This window comes from Procambarus clarkii, chromosome 7, assembly GCF_040958095.1.
Source record: "Procambarus clarkii isolate CNS0578487 chromosome 7, FALCON_Pclarkii_2.0, whole genome shotgun sequence".
Lineage (NCBI taxonomy): Eukaryota > Metazoa > Arthropoda > Malacostraca > Decapoda > Cambaridae > Procambarus > Procambarus clarkii.
The window spans coordinates 26,809,474-26,819,492 of NC_091156.1; the positions used below are offsets into that span (position 1 = coordinate 26,809,474).

General features: G+C 43.1%; 1 protein-coding gene across 1 annotated transcript in view; it reads left to right on the forward strand.

The window, feature by feature from the left end:
- The window catches only part of LOC138357325 (uncharacterized), a 909,843-nt gene extending 900,230 nt beyond the window's left edge, over positions 1-9,613 (forward strand). The window contains exon 10 of the mRNA XM_069314010.1: positions 8,543-9,613. Coding sequence (XP_069170111.1) covers positions 8,543-9,315 — 773 coding nt within the window. The 3' untranslated portion in view covers positions 9,316-9,613. The remainder of the gene's footprint in view (positions 1-8,542) is intronic.
- The last annotated feature ends 406 nt before the right edge of the window (positions 9,614-10,019 follow it).

Below are 10,019 nucleotides of genomic sequence, written 5' to 3' on the forward strand. Positions count from 1 at the left end.
CCATCTCCTCAAAATCCCAGCCTTTTCTTACCAGCAGAGCTACACCACCACCACCTCTTCCTTCTCTCTCTTTCCTCATAACATAATAGTCCTGTGGGAACACTGCATTTGTTATTGTTTTCGTCAGCTTTGTTTCTGTGAGAGCTATTATGTCTGGGTTTTCCTCTAGTACCCATTCTCCAAGTTCATTTGCCTTATTCGTAATACCATCTATGTTAGTGTACATTGCCTTGAGGCTCACTGTCTTCTGTCCCTTCTCAAATCTCCTCCTTGGTGAATGTTCTGCTGGTGGAGGAAGCTGTGCCATGGGTGTGAGGATTTGTGAGGTGGATGCCAGGGTTGCAGAGGATACTGGGATGAGGGGTGGGGGGTCAAGTGAAGGGGGAAGGACAGGAAGGGTATAGGGTGAACGGGGCGGGAGGACAGGAAGGAAAGGGGGGTTTTCTATGCAGAGGAGGGTGGTGGGGTTGCCCTCCCCACTCGTGTTACTGGGCAGCTGGTTGTGGGTTCCCCCCCTCGCCTCTGGGGGTGATGTGTTGGGAGCTGTGGTTTCCTGGTTTTCCCCTCTCGCCCTGCGCTTCTTCCTTGCTTCTGCCGCCATGGCCCTCTCCTCCCTCGTCATCTCCCTCTGGAGGAATACTTTTTTGAATTCTCCCACATGTTGCAGGTGGCTTTTCTTTGTTAGAATCGTGTCCTTTGTGTTCTCGTTTGAAAACACTATCTTTATCTTGAGGTTATCTTGAGATGATTTCGGGGCTCTTTAGTGTCCCCGTGGCCCGGTCCTCGACCAGGCCTCCACCCCCAGGAAGCAGCCCGTGACAGCTGACTAATACCCAGGTACCTATTTTACTGCTAGGTAACAGGGGCATAGGGTGAAAGAAACTCTGCCCATTGTTTCTCGCTGGCGCCTGGGATCGAACCCAGGACCACAGGATCACAAGTCTAGCGTGCTGTCCGCTCGGCCGACCGGCTCCCCCAACACGGTCTCGGTCTTTTTTGTACCAGCCTAACCTGAAAACCTTCTCAATGCTCTGCTCAGCCCCTTCCATGTCTAGTGCCTTCAGTATTTCATTCACTGCCGCTTTGTCCTTATCATTCCACTCTTTCCTATTAGAGCCTTACTGCTCTTTAATACCTACAGCTACCACTGCTCTTTTCCTTTCCAGCAGCTTGGTAGTGGAGCGTGCCGCTTCCTGCGAGGTGGCTGCTTTCATGGCTACCTCCATCACTGCAGACATTACTTCAGAGTTGTTTTTTTTAGCATTTCTGCAAATGTTGCTTTTAATGTGGCATTCTCTTCCAAAGTACTATTACCACCACCTCCCTGGGTGGTTATCTGAGTCTCAGCATCGATACTGTTCTCTTTGAGGGCTCTAATCTCCTTCTTTGCTGCTGTCAGCTCTCTTTTTAGGTTGCTTATTTCATTCTTCATTTCCTGCATCATTTCCTGCATCTCACTCTTGATGTCCTCCAGAAACTGGGCGAACATTTCCTTCATTTCGTCACCTGAACTTTTCCCTGTTCCCCTGTTGCTTCTGGCTGTCATGCTTGACCCTGTCCCTAGTTGTGCCGTGATAGGATTCGTCAGAAGGGCAGAGCGGGGTGGGGGAGAGAGAGATAGATAGATAAAGAGAGAGATAAAGAGAGAGAGAGAGAGAGAGAGAGAGAGAGAGAGAGAGAGAGAGAGAGAGAGAGAGAGAGAGAGAGAGAGAGAGAGAGAGAGAGATAGAGAGATAAAGAGAGAGGGAGAGAGATAAAGAGAGAGGGAGAGAGATAAAGAGAGAGAGAGAGAGAGAGAGAGAGAGAGAGAGAGAGAGAGAGAGAGAGAGAGAGAGAGAGAGAGAGAGAGAGAGAGAGAGAGAGAGAGAGGGAGGGAGGGAGAGAGATAAAGAGAGGGGGAGAGAGATAAAGAGAGAGAGAGAGAGAGAGAGAGAGAGAGAGAGAGAGAGAGAGAGAGAGAGAGAGAGAGAGAGAGAGAGAGAGAGAGAGAGAGAGAGAGAGAGAGAGAGAGAGAGAGAGAGAGAGAGAGAGAAAGAGAGAGAGAGAGAAAGAGAGATAGAGAAAGGGAGGGAGGGAGAGAGATAAAGAGAGAGATATAAAGAGAGAGGGAGAGAGATAAAGAGAGAGATAGAAAGAGGGAGGGAGGGAGAGAGATAAAAGAGAGAGAGAGAGAGAGAGAGAGAGAGAGAGAGAGAGAGAGAGAGAGAGAGAGAGAGAGAGAGAGAGAGAGAGAGAGAGAGAGAGAGAGAGAGAGGGAGAGAGAGAGAGAGAGAGAGAGAGAGAGAGAGAGAGATAAGGAGAGAGGGAGAGAGAGAGAGAGGGGGGGAGAGAGAGAGATAAAGACAGAGGGGGAGAGAGAGAGATAAAGAGAGAGGGGGAGAGAGAGGTGTGTGTGTGTGTGTGTGTGTGTGTGTGTGTGTGTGTGTGTGTGTGTGTGTGTGTGTGTGTGTGTGTGTGTGTGTGTGTGTGTGTGTATGTGTGTGTGTGTGTGTGTGTGTGTGTGTGTGTGTGTGTGTGTGTGTGTGTGAATTTACAATTTATTTCTACGGCATCGATCTGTTATCTCTTGGACCCCGCCTTTCTAACCTATGTGTGTGTATGCGCACGCACTCACCTATTTGAACTCGCCTATTTCTGCCTGCAAGATCAAGCTTTAGCTCTTGGGCATCGATTTTCTAGCCGCAGTTGTGGTATGCAATGATTTCTGGCTTATTTCACTATGATACTTGCTCTTAAATTTTTTAAATGCGTTTGCCTCTACAACCTGCTTATTTTGGTCATTAATTATCTCACTATCCTTATGCTACAAGAACTTTCTAACATAACTATGACACTCCTATGGAGCTGGTGGCTGAGCGGACAGAATACTGGACGCGTGATCCTGTGAACCCGAGTTCGATCCCGGGCGCCGGCGAACAACAATGGGCAAAGTTTCTTTCACCCTGATGCCCCTGTTACCTAGCAGTAAATAGGTACCTGGGAGTTAGTCAGCTGTCACGGGCTGCTTCCTAGGGGTGGAGGACTGGACGAGGACCTGGCCGTGGGGACACTAAGCCCCGAAATCATCTCAAGTTAACCTCCTGATTCTCAAGCTTCCATCCATGCCCTCTTCTTCTATTGGCATTCAATGTGAACATTTCCTCTTTGTCCACCCTGTCAATCAACCTAATTTATTTTATACATCTGTATCATGTCTCTGTTCTCTCTCCTTTCCAGCGTCATCAGGTTAAATATTTAAGTTTCTCTTCTTACCCCCCATCCCTCACAATTATGGATGGGGTAAGGCTCCTTATAGATTTTTTTTATATGTGGGTTTCATGAAGGGGCGGCAAACTTTTATTTTTTTTTTAGATATATACAAGAGTTGTTCCAATCTTGTACAGTCACTAGTACGCGTAGCGTTCCGGGCAGGTCCCTGGAATACGACCCCCCAAGAAGAATCGATTTTACAACCATGTACCCATTTTACTGTTGAATTAAAGAAGCTACAGTTAAGGAATTGCGCCCAGTAAATCCTCCCCGTCCAGGATACGAACCCAGGACATAGCGCTCGCGGAACGCCAGATGAGTCTTACCACTACACCACAGAGACTGTATGACTGGTTTCTAACTTTAAGACTGGTTTCACATAGGCGGTATATAGTTATCTAAAAGCCTCCTTATTCAAGTTTCTGAAGGATGTTCTGACTTTTGCCAGCGTAGCGTCAGCGTATTCTTTTGCCAGAATCATGTCAGTCCACTCCAAGATCATTTTCTCTAGACGCTTGTTACTCTATAATATTCGGACTTCTCGCCCCTCACTGACACTCTCTGACTCCTGTATGTTAGGTAATTCCTCACCCATTTAAGTGTATTTCCAATTGCACCTGCCTGCCTCTCGAGTTTGTTTAGTAACTGCCTGTGTGGTACTGTACTGAAGAATTTTTGGCAGTGAAGAAAATCTTCCCTGTGAAGGCCTTCACTATGTGATAGTGAAGGCTATCTTTCTAGCCTTTTCTGTTTTGACTGATTTTCGTTACCATATCAAAAAATTCCAAGATGTTCGTCACGTATGATTTCTGTTCCCTAAAGCCATATTGATATTTGCTTGCAAAGCGAATTCTTTCTAGATGTTGTCAGGGTTCACCCCCTTCCTACTTATGGTTGGGTTCGTCCCACGGGTCTTAGCCCCTTAGTATCAGGCGCCACTGCCCGCCCTGGGTCACCCCCCCAGTCAACTAAGGGCTGGCTTTATACCTCTAGCGAGTGGAGAGGTTCAAGTTTACCTGTGACACACCTGAACCTGCCCGTCCTGACACTGGGACGCTCTCTCTTAGATATCTGGTCTTCAGCTAGGTGTTTATACTCGTGTCCCAGCAAGGGACACGAGTATAAACACCTAGTGGTCTCATAAGTTATCTTAATTTAAGGATGCAATCTCATGTGTAGTGCAAGGTGACACCAACGGTTTCACTCAAGACAGCCCTAGAGAATGGAGGCTCACTCAAACACATAGGTAAGATTAAAAATTTACTGAAGAAAAATATATACATTTGCATAGGGAAATAATCAGATGGAAATTTCCGATGGCGGCAACTTTCTCTCGTCGCGTCTCTGGCAACACGGTCAGCTGACTGGGTCCACACGTCAGGCGGCGGGCACACACCTCGCGCCTCTGGCAACACTATCAGCTGACTGGGTCCAACTGTCAGACCGGCGGAGACACACCTCACGCCTCTGGTAACACTATCAGCTGGACAATTAAAAATCCGTTTCTGGCTCCTTGAGAACCAGCTACTATTCCCAGATACACTAACGTCACCGCAGCTACGTACTTATGTTCCACCACCAATTTACGCCCACATGAGATCCTTGGCTCCTAGCCTAACACTATCACATAGACAATAAATGGTAACAAGAAATGCTCACAATATATATAAAATATCCTAGCTCACCTAGATCAAAGGGGTAAAGGGAGGGGGATAACTATCTACCTTACTTCATTATTTACAAAGCCGACTCGTCCTCTGGCGAGGGATGATGAGGTTCCTGGTCCTGGCTTCTGGTCTTCCATTGATCAGTTCCCACACACAGAAGTTCCTCAGTCGTCCTCGTAGTATCGCGCCCTCGCCGTACTCACACCCGGCAGGTACGATTCCCTTCCTCCTCTCACTCGGGGTACTGGAGTCAGATACCTGCGACGTCGTACTCTTCCTCCTCTCTCTGGCGCTGGAGACACACTTGCAGTCCTGTGGAGCTCCCCTTGCCTCACTTCCAGTAGATTCGGCCGGACCGTCGCTACTCGCTTGATATGTAGAATGTGATTCACCGGTCGCCTCAGACGTTTCCAGTCCCCACGTCTGTTCCTGCTACAGACTCTTGACTCTTTATTCCGGCCAATCCTTGCTTCCTGGCACTCCACGGGATGTCTGCAATATTAAAGGGATGCTTAAATCCACTGGTAGGGGCTTTCTGGCCTCAAGATCTGGAGCTCACTCGAGCGCGTCCACACTCTAGAGAGGCTCGTGACGTACTCTCCCGCCCAGGCGCCAGCCGCCCCTGGGGTCCTCCGCCTCGTGACGTCACACCACCCGAGGGCTCTTGTTATTGGTTACTTCCAGCACGTGACCTCACCTGGCCAATGAGGTGCTGGGAGGTGTCACGACGTTTTGGAGGGAAACAGAATGGCTCGGCGCCATCTTGTGTCCCAAAAGGGCGTAAGCCCCTTGCATAATCACACTTAAAAGGCAATTTTACTGCCAACCTGATAACGCTCCACACTCTCACACATATGAAAATGTTCCCTGGACATCAGAAAACGCTCAGGTTTTGGAGATATGACTCTTCAAGCTGGGTTAGGAGAAATATAGGGGTGGGACACCGTCCCAATGTGCAACTAGTCTTAACCTTATAATTCTTTCCAGTACTTTAGAAGGGATACTCGAGAGTGACATTGGTCTGTGGTTGAATGCCTATTCTCAATGTCCTTTCCTGTATATTGGCACCACATTTGCCTTCTTCCAACAGCTGGGCAACTCCCCTTTTTATGCGATTCATTAAAGATTAGTGGTAGAGGTATGCTGAGGGCCTGTGCTGCTTCTTTTGACATTCATGGTGATATTAGTCAGGCCCAGTATCTTTAGTTACGTCTAGAGATGCTAGTTGTATCCTTACTCCCTCCACTGTTACCTCAAAATTGAATTTTCTCCCAACAGGGATTGCCTCTTCATCTATATCTGGGAAATGTTCGGGTTCAGTAGTGAACACTCCATGGAAGCTGGCATTGAATTTCTCACAAATTTATCTATCTTTTTCTCTACACTAGCCTTCTTTTTTCACTGATATTTACTTTCTAATATGGCTATGTATGAGGTTTGATTGTTTCTTTACTTTGGAAGTAGTATAATTTTTATAGTTTCATTCCTGATCCTGTTGCATCTGTTCTGGTAAGTGTGTGTATGTCAGCCATTGTAGGAGACCTGACCTCTAATCTCCTTGGTACTGCCAGGGGTAGAAAGCTCCCATAATTAACTTCCAAGATGGCGCTAGCTTTTAACTGCAGAATGATGTGCTGTTTCTGTCTCCTCACTGACTAAACGCACAACAGCCCTCATGACATGATTATGCGGCTCGTATCACGGGCTCTCATTTAAGACCAAATGAGCTAGGTTGCAGTTCAGTAATAAGAGCAATAGAATTAGTGAACTTACCTATGTACTGTGTACATTAATAGTTAATACCCTGTTATGGTTCCCCCAATATATAAATATTATGGGGGGGGGTGAACCTACAGTATCACTGAAAAACATAGCCTGGCCAAATATCAATAAGTGTCTAAGGGAGTTAAAGGCAAGCAAAAAATATTCCAGTTTACTGGGCATTAAACATAAGTCACCATAACATCATAAAAAAGTACAATCTCTAAATACTGACATTTTATTTCCTATCCAGCTTCTCAAGCTGGGCATGATCATCAACAGATCTCAAAACTGCATACACTCAGCAGTGTTGAGTGTTCCTCACGTGTGCCCCAAGGAATGAGGTGATTTGATAAAATACCATGCCCAAGATTACCAACAGAGTGCCAGCAAGGAGATGGGAATTAGCCTCGGCTACCATCCTCTTTTGCCCGGTCGTGTTGGTCGAGTGGTTAAGGGATCCTGTACATCAGATGCATTGCTTCTGGCAGTATGAGTTCGAGTCACTTCTGGGGTGTGACTTTTCAGTTGCATATATGCCTGTTCAGGGTTTTTCGCATATATATATATATATATATATATATATATATATATATATATATATATATATATATATATATATATATATATATATTTATATATATATATATATATATATATATATACATATATATATATATATATATATATATATATATATACAACATGAGTATGAAAACCTTGTCTCTGTGGTATACATATCACAGTGCCATAAATAATTTACTGTCATGGCATGAGGACAATACATTGAACTATAATGAAATTGATATTACACAGTATATATGATAGTAATACATCAGAGACCTAAATGTATATCATAGTACATCCTATTACACATAATATCTCCTATTCAGCAATATGTAGCATTCCATAATATAAGTATATAAGGATGTTTTCCAAGCTACATGACATTAGGTTACTGCTATTCACTAGACTTCCAATATATCCACAAATACATGGCAAATATTTATGGTACATGAATATATTGGGTCTAAGTATATTTAACATACATTGGCAATATACAAATTATAATAATATAATGTTGAAAGAAAATTAGAAAGAAAATATAGTATTCGTGATATTAGGCTAATCAGCCATGATATCACTATACAGTTTGAACGCATCATACACCAGCCACAGTATGATCATACTGGTGTACGCGTGGTCATAACATACCCCATGCATGTATATTTAGTGCATGTACAGATACACTGTAATATGCCACTTGAAGTCAGCTGTGGGAAACTAAGAGAATATTTTCTCATATTTTTGTTTTAATCTTTACAGGGAGTTAGTCACCATTCAGTCAGTACCGTCGTGCTAGTCACGAGCCACATGTTTCAATTGTCATCACTTTGCACTTGCTGGTGTTGAAATCTGATTTGTTTGAGTCATCTTGAAGTATTTAGTATTTTGCATTTCCTCATCTGTTTCGTTTCTTCTAATTAATTTTGAATTGTCTATGAACATTAGCATAACGCTATCCACCCTTTTAGTTAGATGAATATAAATGAGGAACAGTATGGATTCTAGCACTGATTCTTTAGGGACTTCGCTTGTTAACTACTCCAGTCTGATTTCTCGCCCCCTCACTGTGACTCTCTAACTGAAGCTTGTTATGCAACATGTATTCTCTTGTCAATGTCAGTGTTATTCTGCATTCTCCCCCCTGCCAAGTATGTGTAGCTGTCTCAAATAAGGAAATTTATTTGTGTGTGTGTGGGTGCATTTGTTAGTGTTTTCTCATTTACACGTGATTACGAGTGTGTCTTTGCAACGTGATGTTGCAATGTATTTAAATAACACTTATGAATGTTTGTTGGCAGGTGCTGTGCACAACCAGCACCGCACGAAGACGGGAGGAGAGCAGAACAGTGTAGACGTTCCAAAGTTAAGATTTGAGACACCTTCAGAGAGAAAGTGCAGTCGACAACCAATCAGAGATGAAGGAGACATGCATAGCAACCTGTGTCTACCGGCTCAACACTCTATAAAGAGGCTTAAAACTCATCAAACGTCAACCAAAATTACCAGCGTAAATGGGTTGAAGGTATTTCAGAATTGTTTAATTGACAATGACCCGCCAAATGAGCAGTGTAGAGAACATGTAGAAATGACAAGACTTGCACCGGATGATGAGCGTGTTGGTGACGTAATCGAGACATCAAATGTGAGCTCTCCCACTGAACCATCCTCGGAGATATTATTCAACATTTCTCAAACATCTGGGGCATTGACTTTGGTTCCTGTCACTTATAAAATCCAAGTAAAATCTAAATCATTATGTGGTTCACATAATGATTCAACGTTTCCAAAACAAATCATTTTTGGCAAAACAGCAGTCTCAATCAACAAATTCATTGGCAACGGCGAGTTTCTTCAAAATTTTTTACCTGAATCCAGCTCAGCTTCGAGAACCGATCCAGGAAATCATCCATATGTGAAAACTTCCGGCAACTTGGTTCAACAGGCAATTGAAGAGATGCTCCAGAGTGCCACGAAACAGTCACACACTTCTGATTATTGTGGAATTCAGAAAAAAGACTTATCTTTTAACCCTGTTATCGGCCTAAATGCATCTAAAGAAATAATGCTGTGAATAATGTGTATTTGAACAGAATATTTAGCTTGTAATTAAATGTCTGGAGTTAAAATGTTGATTATGTGTTATTGCTAAAAACTAATAACTTTTCATTTGTAAAACCTAATACACTTATGCTAAATGTATGATCTTTGAGTTAAGCTGTTGTATTATTGTATTCTCTTGCCTGTAGGGTGTCAATCATATTTTGTATATCACACTTTTACAATAACTTAAAAATCTTCTGAGCCAGGTAAGCATTTTATTATTTTTTCTTTACTCTTAGCTGAAGTTTCGTTGTCCTCGGCAGTGTGAAACTGGGTAATAATAAATTATTAAATGAATCAATAAATTAAAAGAGTTTATACAACTTTTTCTTATACTAGTAATACTAACAATTATAACAGGGCAGATAAATATTGCAATGATGATAATAATGATAATAGTAATGATAATATTATCTTACTGTTCTACTATTCCTACTACTATGTAGTCAGATTCTGTTGCTATTTCTAATACTAATACAACTATTACGTTTATTGATATCTTGCTTTGCTGACCTGAATCTGACTTGCTATGTGAGAACTACGATACTGCATGATAAGACATCTTTTCTTTACAAAATACTACTGAGATGGTCATACATTTAATACCATACAAATTATATAAATGTTCGATCAAAATTTGTTGTTAAACATGGTTTAGAAATGTGATGGGAACTT